The sequence below is a fragment of the Eretmochelys imbricata genome, chromosome 11 (genome assembly GCF_965152235.1).
Source record: "Eretmochelys imbricata isolate rEreImb1 chromosome 11, rEreImb1.hap1, whole genome shotgun sequence".
Taxonomy (NCBI): Eukaryota; Metazoa; Chordata; order Testudines; family Cheloniidae; genus Eretmochelys; species Eretmochelys imbricata.
In genome coordinates this window covers 2361958-2387547 of record NC_135582.1, presented here as the reverse complement: position 1 = coordinate 2387547, position 25590 = coordinate 2361958, and the positions used below count along the sequence as shown (strand labels likewise).

General features: G+C 61.7%; 1 protein-coding gene across 1 annotated transcript; it reads left to right on the top strand.

Annotated features, from left to right (window-relative positions):
• Positions 1–7634: 7634 nt before the first annotated feature.
• PLCD4 (phospholipase C delta 4) lies at positions 7635–24002 on the top strand. The gene is made up of 15 exons (XM_077830193.1): positions 7635–7659; positions 8903–9061; positions 11027–11255; positions 11655–11784; positions 14039–14270; positions 15270–15471; positions 16422–16566; positions 18070–18222; positions 19768–19932; positions 20494–20641; positions 21923–22039; positions 22525–22703; positions 23022–23157; positions 23288–23437; positions 23902–24002. Exons 1-15 carry the CDS (start codon positions 7635–7637, stop codon positions 24000–24002), a joined length of 2271 nt encoding a protein of 756 aa, XP_077686319.1.
• The last annotated feature ends 1588 nt before the right edge of the window (positions 24003–25590 follow it).

The window sequence follows — 25590 nt, the reverse complement described above, 5'->3', positions numbered from 1 at the left end:
CCTGAAGCAAATACTCACCAACAACCACATACCACACAACAGAACCACTAACCCAGGAACTTATCCTTGCAACAAAGCCCGTTGCCAACTGTGCCCACATATCTATTCAGGGGACACCATCACAGGGTCTAATAACATCAGCCACACTATCAGAGGCTCGTTCACCTGCACATCCACCAATGTGATTTATGCCATCATGTGCCAGCAATGCCCCTCTGCCATGTACATTGGTCAAACTGGACAGTCTCTACGTAAAAGAATAAATGGACACAAATCAGATGTCAAGAATTATAACATTCATAAACCAGTCGGAGAACACTTCAATCTCTCTGGTCACGCAATCACAGACATGAAGGTCGCTATCTTAAAACAAAAAAACTTCAAATCCAGACTCCAGCGAGAAACTGCTGAATTGGAATTCATTTGCAAATTGGATACTATTAATTTAGGCTTAAATAGAGACTGGGAGTGGCTAAGTCATTATGCAAGGTAGCCTATTTCCTCTTGTTTTTTCCTCCCCCCCCCCCCCCCAGATGTTCTGGTTTAACTTGGATTTAAACTTGGAGAGTGGTCAGTTTGGACGAGCTATTACCAGCAGGAGAGTGAGTCTGTGTGTGTATGGGGGTGGGTTTTTGGAGGGGGGTGAGGGAGTGAGAGAACCTGGATTTGTGCAGGAAATGGCCTAACTTCATTATCATGCACATTGTGTAAAGAGTTGTCACTTTGGATGGGCTATCACCAGCAGGAGAGTGAATTTGTGTGGGGGGGTGGAGGGTGAGAAAACCTGGATTTGTGCTGGAAATGGCCTAACCTGACGATTACTTTAGATAAGCTATTACCAGCAGGACAGTGGGGTGGGAGGAGGTATTGTTTCATATTCTCTGTGTATATATAAAGTCTGCTGCAGTTTCCACGGTATGTATCTGATGAAGTGAGCTGTAGCTCACGAAAGCTCATGCTCAAATAAATTGGTTAGTCTCTAAGGTGCCACAAGTACTCCTTTTCTTTTTAGAAGAAAGAAGGTGTGTGAGCTACCCAGCGAACAAACAGGACCCCGTTAACAGACCGACGTCCGCAGCTGGGCGAGTGCCAGTCCCCCACCAGCAGCGATGACACGAAGGAGCAGTGTAGACAGGTTTGCAGGCCCTGTGAGATCGAGCAGGCTGCAGTGGCCTGACGGTGAAGCCACGTCCCGCGGGTGGGCTCTGTACAAGTCACCTGACCCAGCAAGGCTGCAGCCGCTGGCCCAGAAGCTACAACAACGGCAAAGCCTCTTGAAGGAAAGATGGAGCAGCTGGCGTGGGACTTGGAGCAGGGGTGGCCTGGTTGCAGGAGGGAAGCGTAGTTGTCACGGAGTGTGGGGGAGTCCAGGCCCTGCACCCCTCTTCCTGGGATTCACTGAGACTCTCAGCCAGCCAGTAAAACAGAAGGTTTATTGGACAACAGGAACACAGTCCAAAACAGAGCTTGTGGGTCCACCCAGGACCCCTCAGTTGAGTCCTTCTGGGGGAGCAGGGAGCTTAGACCCCAGCCCTGGGGTTCCCTGTGTTCCTCCACCCAGCCCCAACCTGAAAACTAAACCCCCGCAGCAGGCTCCCTCCTGCAGTCTCTGTTCACATTCCTGGGCAGAGGTGTCACCTCCCCCTCCCCCTCCTGGCTCAGGTGACAGGCTCTCAGGTCTCCCATCCCCAGGGCACATTCCCAGGTCAACACTCCCCCCTCCCTGCTGCGTCACATCGTCACATCTCTCCCCCCTTCGAGACTGAACGGAGCGGGGTCACTGTGACCAGTGACCTGGGGAAGTTCGGGGCCCCCTCTCCGGGACAGCGCATCCGCTATCAGGTTGGCACGTCCCTTCACGTGGACCACGTCCATGTCGTAATCCTGCAGGAGCAGGCTCCACCTCAGGAGGTTGGTGTTGGCTCCTTTCATCTGGTGCAGCCAGGTCAGGGGAGCGTGGTCGGTGTACACGGTGAAGTGTCGCCCGAAGAGATAGGGCTCTAGTTTCTTGAGGGCCCACACCATGGCCAGGCACTCCTTCTCGATGGCCGCGTAGTGTTGCTCCCGGGGTAGCAACTTCTTGCTCAGGTACACGATGGGGTGTCTCTCCCCCTTTTCATCCTCTTGCATTAACACCGCCCCCAGTCTCGTGTCTGAGGCATCGGTGAACACCACAAAGGGCTTGTCAAAGTCTGGGTTTGCCAGAACTGGGCCACGGACCAGAGCCTCCTTCAGCGCCCGGAAAGCCTGCTGGCACTGCTCGGTCCAGACCACCTTGTCTGGCTTCCCCTTCTTGCATAGCTCGGTGATGGGGGTGGCTATGGCGCTAAAGTGGGGCTCAAATCTTCGGTAGTATCCTGCCATCCCAATAAAGGCTTGGACCTGCTTTTTGGTGTGGGGAGCGGGCCAGTCTCTGATCACCTCCACCTTGGCTGGTTCCGGCTTTAGGCGGCCGCTCCCCACCCGATGGCCCAGGTAAGATACTTCAGCCATCCCCACCTTGCACTTCTCCGCTTTTACAGTCAGCCCAGCCCCCTGGAGTCGGTCCAGCACTTGTCTAACCTGGGACACGTGGTCCTCCCAGGTCTGGCTAAAGACACAGATGTCATCAATATACGCCACAGCAAAACTCTCCATCCCCCTCAGGAGCTGGTCCACTAGGCGCTGGAAGGTGGCCGGCGCTCCCTTGAGGCCGAAAGGCAGGGTCAGGAACTCATAGAGCCCCAGAGGGGTGATAAAGGCCGATTTCAGCCGGGCATCTGCATCCAGCTGCACTTGCCAGTAGCCCTTTGTAAGGTCCATGGTGGTAAGGTACCGAGCTCCTCCCAGCTTGTCTAGGAGCTCGTCAGGCCTGGGCATGGGGTAGGCATCAGATACAGTGATGGCATTGAGCTTCCGATAGTCCACACAGAACCGGACCGACCCATCCCTTTTGGGGACCAGCACCACCGGCGAGGCCCAAGGGCTGGCCGATGGCTGGATCACCCCCAAAGCCAGCATGTCCCGGACCTCTCTTTCCAGGTCCTGAGCAGTTTTTCCTGTGACTCGGAAGGGGGAACATCTTATCGGCGGGTGAGACCCTGTCTGCACCCGGTGGACAGTCAGATTAGTGCGTCCAGGCTGGTTGGAAAACAGCTGTCGGTACGGATGCAGCACCCCCCTGACCTCAGCTTGCTGGGCAGGGGTTAGCTGATCCGAGAGGGGAATTGTTTCCAGGGGGGAACCAGCTCTGGTCCCAGGGAATAGATCTACTAAAGGGTCATCTCCCTGCTCCTCCCACTGTCCACACACGGCCAACACCACATTCCCCCTGGCATAATATGGCTTCATCATGTTCACATGGTACCCCCGGCGGTGGTGCGCCCGGTTCGACAGCTCCACCACATAGTTTACCTCATTGAACTGCTTGACAACCTTGAAAGGGCCCTCCCAGGCGGCCTGTAGTTTGTTCTTTCTCATGGGGATGGGAACCATCACCGGATCCCCGGTGGCGTAGGCCCGGGCCCGCGCCGTGCGGTCATACCAGACCTTCCCCTTCCCCTGGGCCGTGGCCAGATTCTCCCTGGCCAGGCCCATGACTTCAGCTAGTCTCTCTCAGAAGATCAGGACATACTCCACCACTGACTCTCCATCGGGAGTGGCCTTCCCCTCCTACTCGTCTCTCATCAGGTCTAGGGGGCCCCTCACCCTCCTGCCATATAACAGTTCGAAAGGCGAAAATCCGGTAGACTCCTGGGGCACCTCCCTGTACGCGAACAGCAGGTGAGGCAAGTACTTGTCCCAGTCCTGCGGGTGCTGGTTCATAAAGGTTTTCAGCATCATCTTTAGCATCCCGTTAAACCTCTCCACCAGCCGATTAGACTGGGGGTGATAAGCTGAGACCCAGTCGTGCCGGACCCCACATGTCTCCCACAAGCACCGGAGCAGGGCCGACATGAAGTTGGAGCCTTGGTCTGTCAAGACTTCCTTGGGGAACCCCACTCGGCTGAAAATGGTCAGGAGCGCATCGGCCACGGTGTCTGCTTCAATGGAAGCTAAGGGCACTGCCTCGGGGTAGCGGGTGGCAAAATCTACCACCACCAGAATGTATTTCTTCCCCGACCGGGTCGTCTTGCTGAGAGGCCCCACGATGTCCATGGCCACCTTCTGGAAAGGCTCCTCTATGATGGGCAAAGGTCTCAAAGCCACTTTCCCCTTGTCCCGGGCCTTCCCCACCCTCTGACAGGGGTCACAGGACCGGCAATACTGCCGGACCGTGGTAAAGACCCCGGGCCAGTAAAAGTTCTGTAGCAACCTCTGCCGGGTGCGCCGGATTCCCTGGTGCCCTGCGAGGGGGATGTCATGGGCCAGGTACAGGAGCTTGCGGCGATACTTCTGGGGGACCACCAGCTGCCTCCTGATCCCACAGGACTGTACTTCCCTTGTGGGAGCCCATTCTCGGTACAGGAACCCCTTCTCCCACAGGAACCTCTCCTGGCAGCCTCTCCTTGTGGTCCATCCCACACTGAGGTCGGCCAGGTCCCTGAACTTCCGCAGGGAGGGATCTTTCCTCAACTCGGCCTGGAACTCAGCGGCTGGGGAAGGGATGGGGACCGGTTCCCCCTCAGTGGCCAGGTCTGAGGCCTCCGCCTCTCTGAGCTGTGCCCCTCGGCGCTCCCTCCCCACCAGGGTAGAGTCCTGCGCCTCCGGTGCGGTACCCTCCCCAAGGTCAGGATGCAGTGCCCCTCGCCGGCTCTGGCTACGGGTCACAACCAGGGCGGTCTGGGGCTTGCTTGGCCAGTCCTCTACGTCTCCCCCCATCAAAACTTCAGTGGGCAAATGGTGGGGTACCCCCACATCCTTGGGGCCCTCCTTGGCCCCCCATTTCAGGTGTACCCTTGCCACGGGCACCTTAAATGGGGTCCCGCCCACCCCTGTCAGGGTCAGGTAGGTGTTGGGCACCACCCGATCTGGGGCCACCACCTCGGGCCGGGTCAGCGTCACCTCCGCGCCCGTATCCCAGTATCCATTGACCTTCCTCCCATCCACCTCCAGGGGAACAAGGCACTCGCTCCGGAGGGACAGCCCCGCGCCCACCCTGTAAACCGAGCACCCTGAGTCCAGAGCCTCCAGCCCTCTGGCGGAGCTGGCCTGGGGTACTCTTCCCTCGTGAGCAGGTGGTAAACTGGTAGCCCCCCTTGCCTGGGTCGTCTGCCCCTCGTCCAGCGGAGTCCCTACCCAGTTAACCCTGGGTAGGTTGGGTCTGCTCAGTTTGTCCCTGAGCCCGGGGCACTGGGCCCGTACGTGGCCTCTCTGGCCACAGTGATAGCAGCTCAGGTCACGTTGGTCCCCTCGAGAGGGTCGGAGGGGCCCGACGCCAGGCGTTCCCCTTGGGAGGGGGTTCTCCCTATTTCCCCGCTGGGGGGTCCCCTGGTGACTCTCTCTCTGCATCGGGGGGGCCTGTTCTTTTGGGACTCCTCCCGGCTACCCCCGACCGACTGTTCACAAACTCGTCGGCCAGCTGCCCTGCGTGCTGGGGGTTCTCGAGCTTTTTGCCAACCAACCACAGCCTCAGGTCGGACGGGCACTGTTCATACAGTTGCTCCAGTACGATTAGGTCAAGCAGGTCCTCTTTAGCTTGGGCCCCAGCTGTCCACTTGCGGGCATATCCCTGCATCCGGTTGACCAGTTGTAGGTAGGTGACCTCAGGCGTTTTACGCTGACTCCGGAACCTTCTCCGGTACATCTCGGGGGTCAGCCCAAACTCACGGAGCAGGGCCTGTTTGAACAGTTCATAGTCCCCTGCCTCCGCCCCTGTCGTTCGGCTGTACACCTCCACGGCTTTGGGGTCCAATAAGGGGGTGAGGAACTGGAGCCTGTCTGCAGGGTCAACCCTGTGCATCTCGCAGGCATTCTCAAAGGCCGTCAGGAAGCATCTATGTCCTCCCCCTCCTTACGCTGGGCCAGGAAGCACTTATCAAAGCTCCTTGCAGTCTTGGGTCCCCCCTCAGTCACAGCAGCCGGCGCCCCACTGCTCCTCAGCCTGGCCAGCTCCAGATCATGCTGTCTTTGTTTCTCCTTCTCCTGACGCTCCCTCTCCTTCTCCTCCTGCTCATGTTGACGTTGTTTCTCCTTCTCCTCCTGCTCATGTTGACGTTGTTTCTCCTCATGTTGATGTTGTTTTTCATGATCCTCCAGCTCCCTCATTTTCATCTCCCTCTCCCATTCCAGCCGCATCCGCTCCAGGGATGGGGAGCTCCGCCGGGAGGATCCCCTGCTGGCTGCCAGGGTCAGGGTGCCCTCGGTATTCGGCGGGCTTCCCCCAACCCCTCCCCCAGGCATAGGTAGGAAGGGTCTCGGGATGTCCTGGGCAGCAGTCTGACCCCTCCCAGCCCGGTCAGGCCCCAGGGCCCACGCCGCGTCTGCCGGGCGGCTTCCCTCAGGGACAGGGAAGCCTCCAACTGGGCAATCAGCTGTTCCTTGGTGGACCTCCCGATGCGCAGCCCCCTCTGCCTGCACAGCTCCACCAGGTCGCTCTTAAGGCGTTTAGCGTACATCTCCCTGCTGGCCACTCGCAGGCCGGGCAGCTTTCCACGGTTTCCAGGAAAAGCCCCTAGTGTGCCAGTCCTTCTTTAGGTCACCACCTCTTTGCCAGGGTCGAGCTGCAGACTCCTCCGCCCCTGGGACCGCTCGCTGCAATCCCCCGGGGGACCCTGTTACTGCAAAAGTCCTTCTCTCTGGTCACACACTCCCAGGGATTAACCGCCCCCGGAACCGTCTCTCTCTGACTCTTCAGCACACCTGGTCCCCATCAATCCCCCTTCGTTTTACTGTCCCCCAGTCACTTACTGCAGGAAGCGCCGTTCACGGGGTGCAGTACATCCCACCGCTGCCACCAGTTGTCACGGACTGTGGGGGAGTCCGGGCCCTGCACCCCTCTTCCTGGGATTCACTGAGACTCTCAGCCAGCCAGTAAAACAGAAGGTTTATTGGACAACAGGAACACAGTCCAAAACGGAGCTTGTGGGTCCACCCAGGACCCCTCAGTCAAGTCCTTCTGGTGGAGCAGGGAGCTTAGACCCCAGCCCTGGGGTTCCCTGCGTTCCTCCACTCAGCCTCAAACTGAAACTAAACTCCCCCCCCGCAGGCTCTCTCCTGCAGCCTGTCTTCACATTCCTGGGCAGAGGTGTTACCTCCCCCTCCCCTTCCTGGCTCAGGTGACAGGCTCTCAGGTCTCCCACCCCCAGGGCACATTCCCAGGTCAACACGCCCCCCTCCCTGCTGCGTCACATCGTCACAGAAGCGTTTGGAGGGGGCGCTGGGCAGTCAGTCTGTGTGCACATGGCTGGAATGCCGACTGCGGTCGCAGCACCGCTGTCCCTGGTGCCCTTAATAAAGAGCTAATTTTGTTTCACACGCCTGGAGTCCTCCCATGTTATCATCCCGAGCCTGGTGTGTGCAACACCAGCTATTCCAGGCCTGAGCTGCCCCCACAGCCTCCCAGCTGTGCCGACACCCCCCGTCCTGCTGCAGAGTGCCCTGATGCCATGGGGCAGGAGCTGTCTGGATAAGACAGGCAGATGTGACTGTATTTAATGACTCTGGTATTTTCTCTTGCTAGACGCCTGTTGGGCCAAGCCCCTGACAACAGCGTGATGGCGTTGCACCTGTACGGCCCCCGTGAGTGTCTCTGGAGCTTCCCCCAGGCCGAATGATGTGTGAGCGGGGCAGGAGAGAATGACATGGGTTTGGGCGAATCACGGGGCAGGGTCAGACCCATTCACAATCCTGCCAGCACTGGCCAGGGGGTGGAGGGCGGCCTGCCCCCTGTGGTGTCTGGGCTCCTGCCTCGTCCTGATCCCTGGGTCTGCCCCAAAGTCTGTGGAGCTCAAGCGAACAGCAAACCTGAACCAGGGGCTAGAGCAGCGCACGCTGGGGGGAGCTGGGAGAGCTCAGACAGGTGGGGCAGGGCTGGGCCAGCCAGCATCTGGGGCTCTCTGCAGTCACTCCTGGTGCAATGCCATGGAAGCTGGGCAAGCTAGAGCACTTCCCCCATAGCCACTAGCTCTCTCTCTGAGCTGATCACTTCCCAATGGGAGACAGAGGCCAGCCGGGGAGCAGGGCCCATACGGGAGAACAGAGGCACCCCGGACATGGGACTACAACTCCCAGGAGGCACCCTGGCAGCAAGGGACTGGAATTCCAGTCTGGGTCAGTCTGTTCAAAGAAGGTGCCCCAAATGCCCCCCAGAACCCCAGGGAAGCTCAAGGGCTGACATCTTTGGGGCGAGTCGGATTCACACAGGGCTGCTCAGCAGCGGGGTTGACCACAATGCAGAAGAGGAGAAGTCTCTGGGGCCAGATCCTCTGGTGTAAAACTGCTGATTCTGCCCGTTTGCACCAGCTGAGGAGTTGGCCCCATGTGAGGTGTAACGGGAGAGTGCGGACTCTGATCTCAGGCACCCTGGTGTAAATCTGGAGTGACTCCACTCCAGAGTCACTCCATTGTAACTATGGTCCGAACCCCCCCACCCCACCTTTCGGGGTGATGCGGCCATTGTCCCGTGGGTACAAGAGCATGTAGGTCTATCACAGTCACCAAAGGGTTAACGGTGTAGTAGGTTTGTTCCAGTGATGCTGGTTGCATGATGGGGCAAGTGCCCTACTCGGGCACCATTTGTCATGCCCCTTTCAGGGGAGGCCAATGAGCCCCAATGGTCCCCTGAGGAGACCTCAGATCACTGGGAAGCAGCCTGGGTCTCGGGGGCAGGTGTCAGCCGACCAGCACTGTGCACCTTGTGTGGGTGCTGGCCAAGGCCGGCGGCAGGCATCCACTCCCATGGCAGGCCACTCCCAGCGGTGCCACCTCCCCGGTCTTCCCTCGCTGAGCACCTGCTCTCTCCCCCCACCCCCCGCACCCGCAGGCCTCCAGCTGGATGAGACCCTGGAGCAGATGCAGCAGGGGACTCTGTTGCGGAAGGTGAAGTCCAAGAGCTGGAAGAAGCAGAGATACTTCAGGCTGCAGGACGACTGCATGACCGTCTGGTACAAGTCCAAGAAGACTGGCTACACCAAGTATACCTGTGAGTACAGCTACGGCTGTGTGCCAGCTCACTGGGTGCTCAGTAGGGTTCAGAGTGAACGGTGTGTGGCTGTGCATGCAAACCCACATCGATGTGTGTGCGCAAACCAAGGTGTGTGTATGGTGGGTGTACAGACATGGGTAAGTGGAGGATTCTCTGCACCTTGAAGTCTTTAAACCATGATTGGAGGACTTCAATAGCTCAGACATAAGGTAGGGGTTTGTTACAGGAGTGGGTGGGTGAGATTCCGTGGCCTGCATTGTGCAGGAGGTCAGACTAGACGATCGTGATGGTCCCTTCTGACCTTAAAGTCTATGAGTCTATGATTCTGTGTGGTTGTATATATGGGTGGTTAGATGCACGTGTGTGTGTGTGTGTGTGATTGTGTATGTGTGTGCATGCGTGTCCATGCAGGAAGGTGTCCCCCATGTCCCTCCCGGTTGGAGCCCTGAGATTCCTTTCAGATGGCCCCTGCTTTGTTGTGATGCTCTGCTCGGGGTCTGCTGGAGCAGCTGCCTGCCACACCAGCCTGTCCACCACACCAGCAAAGTCCCGAGACTCTGCCAGTCTTAACCTGGCCACGGAGGTGCCATGCAGCGACCCCCAGTTCCTGAGCTCCCCAGCGGCGTCTCTCTGCAGCATCTGGTCCCTCTCACAGAACACTCACCGAAATGAGTAAAGCCACTGCCTCCAAGCCAGTGCACACTGCCCCTGCTTCTCAGCCCTCACAGGGTTTACAGGCAAACGGAGAACAGCTGTGAAGAAAGAGCAGAGATTGAAGGGACGTCCTGCAAGAGAAAGAGCGAGTCTGGTTATGAATCAAACAAACGTGAAAACAGGCTTTCTCGTGCCTAGCACTTATCGGGTTACAAGCCAGGTCTCTGGCAATGGCTCGTTTACGGTCAGTTCTCAGCATCTCCAGCCCACAGGCCTGAAGGATCCACCTTTCACAGATCCCACGAGCGCTGGCTCTTTCCCCTGTGGGTGGTGGATACCTAAGGGGTTTTCTCCCCTTCCTTTTCTAGTCCAGTCAACCTTTGCAATGTATTCTTCGGAAGCGTCTCCCCAGAGCAAGTTTCCCCCCTGCTGTTTGTCTCTCCCTTGTGACTTCCCCTCCCCTGTCGAATTGGAAGTGAATGTAACATCCATTGTCTCTGGCATCACCCGGCTGAGTTTACCTTGGAGACCCCGGCAAACAGGCAGAAATCATTCCGCTGTCTAGGACAGACTTGTGTGTCAAGTGTGCTCCAAACAGTATTTCAGGAACATGTTCCCAGCACACAGCCACAGCTCCGGACACGCATCCGCTGGCATAACAGCCCTGTGTTGATGAACTTCCAGTGTGCATTGACATTGTAGACAGTTGATTCAGTTTCTTGTTTTTTGGGGTTCAGACCCCTGTGAAGGCCAAAAGAGGCTCAAAAAAGAACGAGAGAAGTTCCTGGAGGACAGGTCCATCAGTGGCTATTAGCCAAGATGGGCAGGGATGCAACCCCATGATCTTTAAATCTCTGACGACCAGATGCTGGGAATGGGCAACAGGGGATGGATCACGTGATCATTCCCTGTCCTGTTCATTCCCTCTGGGGCACCTGGCCCTGGACACTGTTGGAAAACAGGAAGCTGGGCTAGATGGACCTTTGGTCTGACCCAGTCTGGCCATTCTTATATTTTCACCCTGGGGTGCCTGAGCCTGATTGTCAGACCCTCCCTTCTCCATCCCCCATCACAGCCCCCTTCCTGCCATCCTGTGGGAGACCATGGGCGCTGTATGGGTTGGGGAAGCGATCGCCAACTGATTCTCCCAGGGTCTCCAGCACAGGGCCCTATTTCATAGGGTCTCCCAGTGTTTAGATACCAAGGGATAGACCCCAGAGACGGACGGACAGATGGATCTGGGGGCGGTGACATCTGTGCAGGCCCTGCCCCACTCTGGAGCCTGACCCACCCCTCCCATCCATCCAGTCTCCATCAGCGACGTGGAGACGGTGCGGGAGGGGCACCAGTCCGAGGTGCTGCAGAGCCTGGCCGAGGAGTTCCCGCCCGAGCACTGCTTCACTGTCGTCTTTCATGGGCGGCGCGGGAACCTGGACCTGATCGCCGGCTCCCCCGAGGAGGCACAGTGCTGGGTCCGGGGCCTGCGTCGCCTGGTGGAGATCGTCACCAAGATGGACCAGCAGGAGAAGGTGGATCAATATCCTTCCGCCAGCCTGGCCCCAAGCCCCGGCCTCCCCTGCCTCCTCGGTGCCCTTTCACCCACGCAGAGGAGCAAAGCCAGGGGTCATGGCTGGGAGACACCCCCGTCAGCCTGGGGGACGGGCCTGGCTGCCTTGATGTCCCCTGGGTGTCTCCTCCTCAGTGGATGGGGAAGGGCCCCTGGGGCAGGGATGTGCCATGTGCTCATGTCTGGGGGGCATTGGGAACTGGTGGGCATTTAGCTGGGTCAGTGTGGGGGGATACCACCCGTGCCCACAGCCTATGGACAGCACCCACCTGTTCCCCTGCCCCACCTCAGGCCCGGGCCCCTGCAGCGCACACTGAGCTCAGGGTACTCTCAGCCCCCGCTTTCACTTTCCTTAGCCCCCCCCGGCAGGTGGATCTGCGACTGGTTCCAGAAGGCCGATAAGAACAAGGACGGACGCATGAGCTTCAAGGAGGTGCGGCAGCTCCTCAAGATGATGAACATGGACATGAACGAGGACCATGCGCTCCGGCTCTTCCAGGTGAGGGGAACTTGGCCTGGGGGAGGGCCAAGCTGGAGCAGGCTGGTGTCACCCCCACCCAAAGGCTGTTTTCAGAAGGAAGCCCTCTAACGGAGCAGGTCACAAGGGGCTGATGGAAGGGCTGCCAGTAGGGCTATCCCTGTGGGGCGCGGTGGGGGGTCCTTGTGTCTCTGCTGGAGCCACATGGGTCCAACCAGTGATGGCCTCACTCTTCTCCCTCCCTCCCTCCCCCATGGCCCGGCATCGCCCCCGCCTGGCAGCCAGCTGCAGAGGACACACCCCAGAGTCCCCTGGATTGAAACCGGTCCGCAGATTCCCTTAGCCCCAGCATATGGCTCAAGCCAAGGAGAATCAGCCTGCTGGTGCCAGGGCTCGTGGAGAGCTGTGAGCAGAATGTGCACATGCGTGTGCACACACACGCACACGCATGACCCCTGCTGCTGTCATGGGCCCCGCCTAGTCATCAGGAGCCAGATGCAGGTTGGCCGTGCTGATGGCTCCTTCGCCTGGTCTCTTCAGAGCTAGCAGGCCTCACCCCCAGTGAGGTTTAAAGGGGACACAGCTCACGAGTTTGGGATCCCAAGTTTAGCTTTAGAAAAATAGAGGGAAAGAGATTTTACCAAGCCTGGCTATTCCCTATCCCTCCACCTGTCCACCTGTACCCCCCATCCATCCGCCCATCCACCTGTACCCATCATCCATCCATCCACCCAATCACCCACCCATCCACCGATTCACATCATCCATCCATCCATCCACCTGTACCCATCATCCATCCACCGTCCCATCAGCCACCTGTCCTTCTGTACCCATCATCCATCCATCCACCCAATCACCCACCCATCCACATCATCCATCCATCCATCCATCCATCCACCTGTACCCATCATCCATCCATCCATCCATCCACCGTCCCATCATCCACCTGTCCTTCTGTACCCATCATCCATCCATCCACCCAATCACCCATCCATCCATCCATCCACCTGTACCCATCATCCATCCATCCACCCAATCACCCACCCATCCACCCATCCACATCATCCATCCATCCATCCATCCACCTGTACCCATCATTCATCCATCCATCCATCCACCGTCCCATCATCCACCTGTCCTTCTGTACCCATCATCCATCCATCCACCCAATCACCCACATCATCCATCCATCCATCCACCATCCCATCATCCACCTGTCCTTCTGTACCCATCATCCATCCATCCATCCACCCAATCACCCACCCATCCACATCATCCATCCATCCATCCATCCACCTGTACCCATCATCCATCCATCCATCCACCGTCCCATCATCCACCTGTCCTTCTGTACCCATCATCCATCCATCCATCCATCCACCGTCCCATCATCCACCTGTCCTTCTGTACCCATCATCCATCCATCCACCCAATCACCCATCCATCCATCCATCCACCTGTACCCATCATCCATCCATCTACCCAATCACCCACCCATCCACATCATCCATCCATCCATCCATCCATCCATCCATCCACCTGTACCCATCATCCATCCATCCATCCATCCACTTTTCCATCATCCACCTGTCCTTCTGTACCCATCATCCACCTGTCCATCTGTACCCATCAACCATCCATCCACCCAATCTTCCACCCATCATCCATCCATCCATCCACCTGTACCTATCATCCATCCATCCACATCATCCATCCATCCATCCATCCATCCTTCTGTACCCATCCTCCATCCATCCATCCATCCATCCATCCATCCACCCATTCTTCTGTACCCATCATCCATCCATCCATCCATCCCCCCGTCCATCTGTACCCATTGTCCATCCATCCTTCTGTACCCATCATCCATCCATCCACCTGTACCCATCATCCATCCATCCATCCACCCAATCGTCCACCCATCATCCATCCATCCATCCATCCACCTGTACCCATCATCCATCCATCCACCCATTCTTCTGTACCCATCATCCATCCATCCACCGGTCCACCTGTACTCATCATCCATCCTGCCATCTCTTACCATCCATAACCCACAGAGCTGTTTATAGTGCCCACTATGGCATATCTAAGGAAGGTGAATAAAGGCCAGATCTCACTGTGGCAGGTGGAGGTGATTTTGGCAGCAGCCCCACTCCTGACGCATGGGGTGGTCAGTGCTACGGGGCAGTCAGTGCCGGGGTGGGCGGGTAGGGGGGACATGCACTGGCATGGTCAGTCCTGCGGCCTCCCTCAGGCCCTGCTCTCGCTGCAGATGGCTGACAGGTCGGAGTCGGGGACGCTGGAGGGCGAGGAGTTCGTGCTGTTCTACAAGGCGCTGACGCAGCGAGACGACGTGCTGGACGTCTTCCAGGTGTTCTCCCAGGACGGGAAGAAACTGACCCTGCTGGAGTTTGTGGATTTCCTGCAGCAGGAGCAGCTGGAGGGGGAAAACACGCAGGAGTTCGCCATGGAGCTGATTGCCAGATACGAGCCGTCTGAGACCGGTGAGGGTCATGGAACAGGGCAAGGGAAGGGACCAGCCCCGGGGGCCAAGGCAGCCCCTTCCCTACAGGGCCAGCTAGCTCTTTGCTTGGTCTGTTACATGTGCATAGTGACGGGGCTCTCAGCCTTTCCTTGGGGGAGGTTCCCAGCCAAATTCCTCTCCCAGACTGGGAGCAATGGGGCTCACCCTTCCCAGGATGGTGCCCCCTTATTCGAAGCTCAGTTTTTGTGATCTCCTTACAGCCGCTGTCACAGTAAGAGTGAAAAGTGCATGGATGCCAACGTGCCGTGCCAGTCTGCCTGCCACATGGGTGTGTCTCTGGGGTGGGACCGGGACCCCTGCAGGGTCTGGGCACTATGCGGGGCGGGGGATTGTCTTGGTATTAAATTGTAATAAAATGTTCAGTGTCTCAGGTTCCCCAATTGCCTTTCACGTCCCACTGGCTGCGAAACGCCGCTCAGGAACCAGACGGACCCTAGCGCGCACCCCGCTGGGAGCTGGCAGGACCCCGCTCCCAACTCCGCACTGCACCTCTGATGGCAGCCGGCCTCGGGCCCCAGGGGAGAGTCAGATTCGGGGCAATTTGAATGCGAGATGAGACTACAACTGCACGCGGCACTATCGAGCCTGGCCTGCTGTGTTTGGGGCTGTGACCCCGGCAGCCGCAACGGAGCACAATTTGCCCAGCAGGATTTATTCTAGTCTCTGCCCAATGCTGCCTGTTGCCCGCATTTCTCTCACCCTCTAGATATTTAGTGATTTTTCCCTCCCTCTTACTATGGCCTCTGGCATTTTATTAGCTCTGGTCATTGCCAGGATCTCCCTTCTCCCCTTTTGGGAAGATTGGCACCACGCTTGCTTTCCTCCAAATAGCTAGGAGCTCTCTCCTCTTGCCTTGGGCTCAGGGCCCCGCAGGAGACGGGTCCCTTGCTGGGTGGGGCAGCTGGACCGAGCTCCCTGGTCTCTTGACGCTGCACTGTCTCGGCTCCTTCCTCTCCAGCCAGGGCACGGCACATGCTGAGTGTCGACGGCTTCCTCCTATACCTGCTCTCGCCGGAGGGGGCCATCTTCAACCCCGCTCATGGGCCGCTTTGTCAGGACATGACCCAACCCCTCTGCCACTATTTCATCTCCTCCTCGCACAACACCTACCTGCTGGAGGACCAGCTCCGGGGCCAGAGCAGCGTCGAGGGCTACATCAGGTATGTGAGGAGAAGGCAGCTGCTCCCAAAGGGCATCACCTGGTCTCCATGGGGGGCAGTGTCGGGTATGAAGGGGCTGCCGGGGGGGCAGTGTTGGGTACAAAGGGCTGCGGGGGGCCTCTGGGTTCATCCTGCCTCGGTGTCCTGGCGCAGTGGGAGGGGAGCTGTGGATTTGCTGGAGGTGCTGCCTTTCCAATGAGATGTAAACCCAATGCCTGACCACGTAGGGTCGTTAGGTCCCCCTGCCCCCTTTCAGCAGAGCTGTAGGATTAGCCCCACTGTCCCTGGCCAAGTTCAATATGGGAAACGTCATTCTCCCACCCTAAGCCCCTGCCTGGATGGGATATTCCCTGTCGCTGCCTGTCTCGTGGAGCGTTGCTGTTGAGCAGCTACCATGTTCCACTCAGAGGTGGCTGCATCACTGTGGTAGGCAAGGCCGTCCCTGCAGAGGGATTAGCATTGTTTGCTTTGGGGCCAAGTAGGAGGCGCCGGGCTGGGTCACCTGCCAAAGCAGGGAACACTGCGGTCGAATCATTAGACCCCGTGAGTAGGGGACAGAGGGAGCCCATCGCTGGCGGCATTACACCTGGCCCCGCTCACTCCTCTGTGTATCCCCAGCCGCTGCACGCACACAGAGGGGACGGTCCCTGTAGTAAGAGCTGGCAGCCAGCCTGGGCGCAACAGACCAGAAAGTCGGTATTCCAGATGGAGAACCGAGGCCCAGGGAAACGCAGCCACTGGCCGCTGGCTGTGGCAGAGCCGGGAGCTGCCCCAGCTTTCCCCAGGCCAGGCCAGTCCTGCCAGCCCGGCAGCCCTGGGGCGTAACCGTCAGCCCAGGGTGGGTTGGTGACTGGGTTAGGCCGTGGCGAGCCGGCCTCGCGCTCCCCAAGGAGCAGGGCGGTGGTACCGGTGGAGGGCGCTGAGCAGCCTGCGGGGCGTCTCCTTGGCAGGGCTCTGAAGCGGGGCTGCCGCTGCCTGGAGGTGGACTGCTGGGACGGACCCAGCGGGGAGCCCGTCGTCTACCACGGCCACACGTTCACCTCCAAGATCCCCTTCAAGGACGTGGTCACCACCCTGGGGCAGTACGCCTTCCAGGTAGGGCAGCCCCCCGCCAGTAGGGGGTGTTAGGTGGCTACATGGGGCAGGTTCTCAGTGGGGTGTCCCAACCCCTAAGTGGGTCACGACGGGGGTCAGGGAGTCGTGAGCACCCTACCCTTCTCCGCTGGCTAAGAGGGTCAGGGGATCCCACTTTGGGAAAGGCCAAGGCTGGCCCTGCCCTGTGGCATGTTTGCAGCGCCCCCTTGTGGTGACAGTCCCCTCCACGGGCTCGGCACTGGGAGCCACTCGCCCCAGGGGAGTTGACTGTTGAGCAGCTGCCCTGTTCTGCTCAGAGGTGGCTGCATCACTGTGGCAGGCGAGGCCGTCCCGCCGGAGGAAAGGCACTATATGGGCATTCACACCGTTGGCTTTGGGGACAGGTAGGAGACACCAGGTTGGGTCACCTGCCAAAACCCCGGCGCTGGCTGAAGTGCTGCAAGCATGATCCAGGCCCCAGGTTCCTTCAGCTTCTTTCAGCTTCCCCACTTTGGGACGGGGCGGGGGGGGTCACCGCTGCAGCCTCGTGTCCCAGGTTCTGCTGCAGCGCTAGGTGGTGTCATGCTGCAGGGAGCGGGGTGGGTGTAACTAGGGGGCGCCGGGCAGCAGGGAGGGGGCGGGGGGCTCAGCAGGGGTGGAGGGCTTGGCAGGGGGTGCGGGGCTTCGGGGAGGCAGGGGGCTTGACAGGGGGCGGGGGGCTTGGCAGGGGGTGCAGGGCAGCAGGGAGGGGGTGGGGGGCTCGGCAGGGGTGGAGGGCTTGGCAGGGGGCGTTGGGCTGCAGGGGGGGCAGGGGGCTTGACAGGGGGCGAGGGGCTCGGCAGGGGGCACAGGGCTACAGGGGGGGACAAGGGGCTTGGCAGGGGGATGGGGCGGCTTGGCAGGGGGTGCAGGGCTGCAGGGAGGGGGAGGGGTCTCAGCCGTGGGGCACGGGGCTACGGGGGGGGGGGGGACAGGGGGCTTTGCGGGGGGGCAAGGGGCTCGGCAGGGGGAGGGGGCGGGGGGCTCGGCCGGGGGCGCAGGGCTGCAGGGAGGGGGCGGGGGCTCGGCCGGGGGCACGGGGCTACGGGGGGGGACAGGGGGCTTTGCGGGGGGCAAGGGGCTTGGCAGGGGGAGGGGGCGGGGGGCTCGGCCGGGGGCGCAGGGCTGCAGGGAGGGGGAGGGGTCTCAGCCGTGGGGCACGGGGCTACGGGGGGGGACAGGGGGCTTTGCGGGGGGCAAGGGGCTCGGCAGGGGGAGGGGCGGGGGCTCGGCCGGGGGGCGCAGGGCTGCAGGGAGGGGGAGGGGGCTCGGCCGGGGGCACCCCCCCCCCCACACTCCGTGCTGGGTCCTGCTGGCACTCTTCGGCCTGGCCTTCCCTCGGGAGACGGGTGGGTTCTTGCCGGGCCGGCCCCAGCCCCACTCGGTCCCCGCGGGAGGCCCTGGTGGCCGAGGGGACCCGGAGGCTCTGGCCGGGTCTCGGCACCTGCCCCAGGGACCAGCAGCCGCGGGCTCTTTGCTTGGCAGGCGTCCGACTACCCCGTCATCCTGTCGCTGGAGAACCACTGCGGCCCGGAGCAGCAGGACCTCCTGGCCCAGCACCTGAAGGGCATCCTGGGAGAGCGGCCGCTCATGGCCCCCCTCGAGGGCCGCGGCCCGACGCAGCTGCCTTCGCCGCAGGTAGGGGACGGGCTGGGGGGCTGTCGCTGGGGGGCCGCCCGCTGGCTCTGCGCTCCCGTCTCGGCCATCCCGCCCCTCCGGTGGTGCCGGCCCCGCGCCCCCGCCCCTTAGCAAACTGCCCGGGGCGCACCAAGAGCCGTTCCCGCAGGGCCCTGGGGTGGGGCACCCGCTCAGGCTGGGGCTGCCCTGGGGGGCGGGGGCATTGCACTTTCCCCTGCCTCCGGTGGGGGGCGCTCCCCTGCATCCCTCTGCACCGCCACCCCCACCCACAATGTGTCCGTCCAGCCTGCCACGCCCCCTGTCCCTCCCTCCACTGATCCCTTCCCCCCCAGCCCTCCCTCCGTCCCCTCCCCCCGCGTCCCTCCCTCCACTGATCCTTCCCCCCAGCCCTCCATCCCCTCCCCCTGCATCCCTCCCTCCACTGATCCCTTCCCCCCCAGCCCTACAGCCCTCCATCCATCCCCTCCCCCCGCGTCCCTCCCTCCACTGATCCTTCCCCCCAGCCCTCCATCCCCTCCCCCCGCGTCCCTCCCTCCACTGATCCTTCCCCCCAGCCCTCCCTCCATCCCCTCCCCCGCGTCCCTCCCTCCACTGATCCTTCCCCCCCCAGCCCTACAGCCTGCCCTCCATCCCCTCCCCCTGCATCCCTCCCTCCACTGATCCCTTCCCCCCCAGCCCTACAGCCCTCCATCCATCCCCTCCCTCCGCGTCCCTCCATCCACTGATCCCTTCCCCCCAGCCCTCCCTCCATCCCCTCCCCCCGCGTCCCTCCCTCCACTGATCCTTCCCCCCCCAGCCCTACAGCCTGCCCTCCATCCCCTCCCCCTGCATCCCTCCCTCCACTGATCCCTTCCCCCCAGCCCTACAGCCCTCCATCCATCCCCTCCCTCCGCGTCCCTCCATCCACTGATCCCTTCCCCCCCAGCCCTACAGCCCTCCCTCCATCCACTCCCCCTGCATCCCTCCATCCACTGATCCCTTCCCCCCCAGCCCTACAGCCCTCCCTCCATCCCCTCCCCCTCCATCCCTCCTTCCCTCCGCATCCCTCCATCCCCTCCCCCTCCATCCCTCCATCCCCTCCCCCTGCATCCCTCCCTCCACTGATCCCTTCCCCCCCAGCCCTACAGCCCGCCCTCCATCCCCTCCCTCCGCGTCCCTCCATCCACTGATCCCTTCCCCCAGCCCTCCCTCCATCCCCTCCCCCTGCATCCCTCCCTCCACTAATCCCTTCCCCCCCAGCCCTACAGCCCTCCCTCCATCCACTCCCCCTGCATCCCTCCATCCACTGATCCCTTCCCCCCCAGTCCTACAGCCCTCCCTCCATCCCCTCCCCCTGCATCCCTCCCTCCACTGATCCCTTCCCCCCAGCCCTCCCTCCATCCCCTCCCCCCGCGTCCCTCCCTCCACTGATCCTTCCCCCCCAGCCCTACAGCCCTCCCTCCATCCCCTCCCCCTGCATCCCTCCATCCCCTCCCCCTCCATCCCTCCATCCCCTCCCTCTGCATCCCTCACCTCCACCCATCCCCTCTCCCGGGGGTCCCGCAGGAGCTGAGAGGAAGGATCATTCTGAAGGGGAAGCGGGCAGAGAGCCTGGCGCACTCGCCGAGTGGGCAGCCGGACAAGGCCCCGGAGGGGGAGGCATCCGAGGATGATGATGAGCCAGAGGCGGAGGAAGACAGCCTGAGCCAGGAGGCCAAGGGGAAGGCCAAGGTACAGAGACGACCTCCCCCAGCCGGGAGCACCGCACCAGAGCGGGGGGTCTGTGGATGGCTCCTGGTGGGTGCTGGCCAGCTGGCGGCAGGGTACCCCGGGGACAACTCCGTGCAGTGGGCCGACACCCTCCCGCACCCCACACTGGGGCTTCCCAGGGCTCACCACCCCCACCCCAGATCGCCCCTGGGTGCTGGGGGAAACGTCTGCCCTGGCTCCGAGCCACCATAACTCAGCCAGGGCGCCCGGGCCTTGGCATACTCTATTGGTTTGAGCTTCTGCCAGGAGTTATCCAGGCCTCCTGGCTCTGCCCACGACTGCATGGCCCAGCCGCCCAGCAGCGATGGGCATCTCCTTGCCGGTGCCAGCCCCGGAGCCCAACGGCCGGTGTGCACGCCCGCGGCAGGCGCGGCTTCCCCTGGACGCTGGCCCACCTCCGGGGGCAGGAGAAACTCGGTGCCCAGGGCCCGTCCAGCCTGCCCGGCAGCTGGTGCTCCAGGTGCTGGTGCCTCCGGCCCTCGGCCCTGCCCCACAGGCTCTGACCCGCTCGGCCCTTCGCAGAAGTCCCAGGCCAAGGAGCTGTCTGACTGCATCATCTACTGCCATAGCGTCCCCTTCCGCAGCTTCCAGCAGGCGCTCGCCCACCGCCGGCCCTACGAAACGGCCTCCCTGCCCGAGGCCAAGGCCAGGAAGCTGATCAAAGAGGCGGGTAAGGGGGGGGGTGCCCCAGCTGCAGGGGGCTGGGGGGGGCAGCGAAGGGGTGAAATCCCAGCTGCTGAGAGGAGCATCCAAGCGCTCCTAAGCTGGGACCCCCAGAGCTCTGGCAGGGGGCATGGGACAGACATAGCATTTAAACACCCAGCTCGGCCTCCCGGCTGGCAGGACCCCCCAGCCATCCAAACCGAGTAATGTGCCATTGGGTCCTGTTCCCGACCAGCCAGGTCACTGAGATCCAGTGGATACGGCATCGGGCTGGGGGCAGGACTCCTGGGTTCTATCCCAGCTCTAGGAAGATAGTGGGTGAGAGCTGGGGGCTGGGAGCCAGGACTCCTGGGTTCTCTCCCCAGTTCTGGGAGCGGAGTTCTGGGGTTAGGGCTGGGGGATCTGGGAGCCAGGACTCCTGGGTTCTAACCCTGGCTCTGCCACTCCCTCCTTCTTGGAGCTTCCCCCACCCCCATGGCTCAGTTTCCTCTGCCACCCAATGGGGCCGATGACACTGACCCTGCTTTGCGCTCCGGGCCAGGGAACATGCTTGAGTGTCAGTGATGCCCAGACCCTCCGCAGGGCTTCGCGGGAAGCTGCTTTAGCCACACCCCATCCCGGAGGGAGGGCCCCGGGCCTGCGTCAGACGGGCTCAGCCCAGATGGCCGTCAGTTTCTGGGTCCATGGATGGGCACTCAGTAGTGAGGCCCCAGAGGTCTGGGTCGCAGAGACCACGCTCTGCTGCACCCCCCAGCCAGGGCAGGGCAGTGCCGTTGGCCAGAGCCTGGCAGCCTTAGCAGCCGGAGCCCCCAGCCCCTCTGGGGCTCACTGAGCCCGGGGTGCAGCAGCCCTGGCCCTGCATAGCCTGCACTGCTCTGGGGCGGCTCTGGCTTCCTAGCGCCCGGCATGTCCTGGTGCCACGGGGCAGCTGCAGCCAGCGGGAGCCCCAGTCCCAGCCCCACACCCAGCCCCATGCCCAGCTTAAAGCCCCTCATCTACTGGGCTCTCGCGCTGGGGCAGCCCTGGTCCATCAGTTTTCTGCACAGGCGGGGGGGTTCTGTGGGTGGAGGGTGGGTGAGGGGTGCCTGTGGGGAGATGGGGGCCCTGTGGGGGGGTTGGTGAGGCTGTGGGTAGGTGAGGGGGTATCTGAGGGGGAGGGGGTCAGTCAGGCTGTGGGTGGGTGTCTGGGGGTGGCTGCAGGCTGATTGGTGCCTGCAGGCAGATCAGGGGCCCTGTGGGGGAGGGGCCAGTGAGGCTGGGGGGGGTCACCGTCTCCTTCTGCCCCCAGGGAACGAGTTTGTCCGTCACAACGCCTGGCAGCTGACGCGGATCTACCCCAGTGGGCTGAGGACTGACTCCTCCAACTACGACCCGCAGGAGATGTGGAACGTGGGCTGCCAGCTCGGTAGGGCCCGGCTGGGGTCCGAGGGGGGACGCGAATCCCAAGTGAGCATCCCAGGGACCATGGCTGGGGCCACGGGGCTCTGGGCATCCCGAGTGAGAGCCGGGCGCTGGCCTGTTCGAGGCGACCAGGGCCTGGCTCAGCTGGGTCCGAGGCAGCGGCAGTAGGGGGCGCCGTGCTGCCAGGGGCCCCCTAGCTGAGAGGTAACGCTGAGCCCCCCCGACCCAGGAGCGTAACCAGCCCCATGGGCTGGGCTAGTGGTGCCGGGGTCCTGGCTCAATGTCCCCTGTCTCTTAAACAGGCCCTGCCCTGGATACAGCAGCGTCCTTCACTTCCTGTCCTAAACTGCGGTGTGCTAGTTCGGGGGGCGGAGGGGGGGGGTGTTCACCAGCACATGTTCCGAGAGCCCGTGGGGAGCCCCGGCGGGAAGGGGCGTCCGGGTCCCGCTGCTGCAGCCCCACAAGCCCCATCCGCCTCCCTCCCCACAGTGGCCCTGAACGTGCAGACGGCCGGGGCGGAGATGGATCTGTGCGACGGGCTCTTCCAGCAGAACGCCCGCTGCGGCTACGTGCTGAAGCCGGCTTTCCTGAGGGACGCGGGAACTGCCTTCGACCCCGACAATCCCCGGAGCAGGGCTGGGGGCGGCCCGTGGAGCCTGGCGATTCAGGTATGCCAGCGTCCCGCAGGGGCACTGCCCGGGGGCCTCTCTCCACTGGCAGGAGAGGAGAGGGGGCAGGGGGTGCCTGGTGCTATAGGGCTCAGCTGGGTGTGGGGAGCAGGGGGACGGGGAGGTTTCATCGTGTGCCAAGGTATGCTAGAGACAGGGCCCGAGACCCAGAGCTGGGGCCGAGGCCAGTCCTGGATGCAGCCTGCCCCGTACCTACAGAGGACCCAGCTGCTGGCGCAGGCAGAGCTCCCGGGGTCTGTGCGGCTGCCAGTTCCCCGAGCTCACGGGCCCTCGCACCACTGCACGGTGTCGCCACAGGTCATCAGCGGGCAGCAGCTCCCCAAGGTGGCCAGCAGCAAGGCGAGCGCCATCGTCGACCCCCTTGTGCGCGTGGAGATCCACGGCGTCCCCGCCGACCAGGGCAGGCAGGAGACCCAGTACGTCGATAACAACGGTGAGTCCGGCCCCGGGCAGGTGAGCCTGGCTCCCGCTAGGGGCAGCCCCGCTAGCAGCCTGCAGCTCCAAGCGTGCTCGGGGGGCTGAGGTCCCCAGGCCCTGACCCCATCTCCGCCTCCCCCCTCCAGGCTTTAACCCCAGCTGGGGCGAGACGCTGCAGTTCAAGGTGCACGTCCCTGAACTGGCCCTTGTGCGCTTCGTGGTGGAGGATTATGACAAGACGTCCAGGAACGACTTCGTGGGCCAGTTCACCCTGCCCTTCACTAGCATCAAATCAGGTGAGCGCCAGGCCACGCTGCTTCTGCATGGTCCACGGCTCGCTCCACCCTCCGCTGGGGGCTCGGCCAGGGCTCTGTGTCTCTGACAGTGCCCCACGGAGAGAGGGGGGCGTTCGGAGAACAGCACGGAGTGGGCGGGCTCGGAGGGATTGAGGGGGCAGAGGACAGGGTGACCTCCAGTTAGTTTGGGATGTGGGGAGGCAAGGTCCCTGCCCAAGGAAGTGTGGGACTTGTTAGGGGCTAACTAGGAACCAAGAGGGATGTTGGGCCCCGTGCTGGAGAAGGGCAGGTACAGATGCTGGAGGGGGCGGGAGACCCAGCACTGGGGGCAGTTGAAATCAGACTGGAGGCAGCCACCTGGAATAGACCCCAGGGGAGGATCTCCCACCCGGGACCGGGAGCCCACAACTCTTCTCCACTGTGGCCTGCCAGGTCCAACCCAGCTCGCTGGTGTCTCCCTGCAGGTTATCGTCACGTCCACCTCCTGTCCAAGGACGGCACGGCCATCCCACCCTCCTCGCTTTTCGTTCACATCCAAATCACGGAGCTTCCCTACCCCGAGTAGCAGCCGAGTGGGTCACACCAGCCCCCTGTACCAGCCGTTAACAGCCCTGTCCCGACAGCTGCTGGAGAGACGCCGCCCGGCCCGGCCCTGCCCGAGGCGGCTTTGCACGACCCTTGTTTATTTTTAATCTGCCTGTAGCCATTTGGGTTGCTGCTATTTTGTTCCCGCTGGTTTGCCCAAAACTCAGCTGGGCTGGGAGGCAGGTGACTGCCCCTCGTCATGTGGCTCCAACCCGGCATCTCCCCCCCACTCTGCACTGGGGCTGCAGGCGTGATCGAGGCCGGGGTGCCAGGCGGGGTGCTTCGGGAGGGGGGTGGCAGTTTGCATGTCCCGGCCAGCAGCACCCAGGTTTATTCACTGCACGCAAGGGGGCTGAGCCCCAGCTGCGGGGCTAGAATCGGGCCAGCTCTGCTTCCCCTCGCTGGGTTAGACAGCGGCGCCTCCTGCCGCGGGAGGCCTCGCCTTGTTCTTTGGCTTGCAGTAGCACCCCTCAGGGAGCTGGGCCCCTGGGCACTGCCTGGACCCACAACTACGCCTCTGCCCCAAAGAGCTTCCAAGGGGAATAAACGACAAGAGCCATGTGGAAACAACCTGGCCTGCCCAGTGCTGTGTGGGGTGGGGGGCTGAAGGAGGGGGGTGGGGGCTGTCTACAGGAAGCTCCTCCCCAGCATCATGGGCAGCCCCAGAGAAAGCACAGAGGTGCCCACTGGACACCGTAACCAATGAGCACCGCCCGCCAGCCGGAGCCAGGAGACTCCGGTTCTCACAGGCCCCGGAAGCTGCACTGGGAGAAGCTGGTGTCTGGCTCAGCCCTTGCTGGGGCTCTCAGCCCAGCTGCAAGGCCCTTTGGCAGGTGCTCCAGGAAGAGCTGGTCTCTCTCCTTTTTCAGAGGGGGTGGGAGAGAGGCACCGAACGCATCTGTTTTGCACAACCTCTCTTGGGAAGCAGTGGGGCAGGGCCTGGCCGGCAGCGAATTCCACCAGCGTCCAGCAGCTGGGGAAGCCCCCAGATTCCCCATGGTGCTCAAAACTGGGGTAGGGTATGGAGCTGCACCCACACAGCTCCGTACACTCTCCCCATGCTTGCTTGGCTGGCGCTAGGCTGGCTTGGGGGAACACTCTCCTTCCTGGCCCTTGCTGCTGTCTGTCATGGCCTCCCCCCAGAACAGAGACCTATGGCCACAGCCACCCAGCCTGGGCAGAGCTCCCTCTCCTCAAGCCCCTCTGACGGGGGATGCCATGCGTCCAGTGCTTAATTTGTAATCAAAGAGGTGCCATGGCACAAATTAAGCACTGCACACGACCAACAATATATATCATGGGAACCTACGACTCCAACAGACTAGGGTGTCCCCTGCTAGGCTCACGGCTCTAGTCTCATTCCTCCTTCCACAGCCTCCAGGACCAGTCCCAGCTGAGCATGGGAATTACAAGGCAGTCAACAAACATGGACAAGGGGGGATCCAGTGGCTATAGGGTACTTTGACAAGGTCCCTCACCAAGGCTCTTAAGCAAAGTAAGCTGCCATGAGATTAGAGGGAAGATCCTCTCATGGGTCAGTAACTGGTTAACAGACAGGAAACAAAGGG

Excerpts from the sequence above, each read along its gene's own strand:
- PLCD4 (XM_077830193.1), top strand. The coding sequence starts at position 7,635 with ATGGCGTTGCACCTGTACGGCCCCC. Across the intron at positions 14,271-15,269 it reads ATACGAGCCGTCTGAGACCG|CCAGGGCACGGCACATGCTG; the intron begins GTGAGGGTCATG and ends CTTCCTCTCCAG. Across the intron at positions 20,642-21,922 it reads GAAGCTGATCAAAGAGGCGG|GGAACGAGTTTGTCCGTCAC; the intron begins GTAAGGGGGGGG and ends TTCTGCCCCCAG.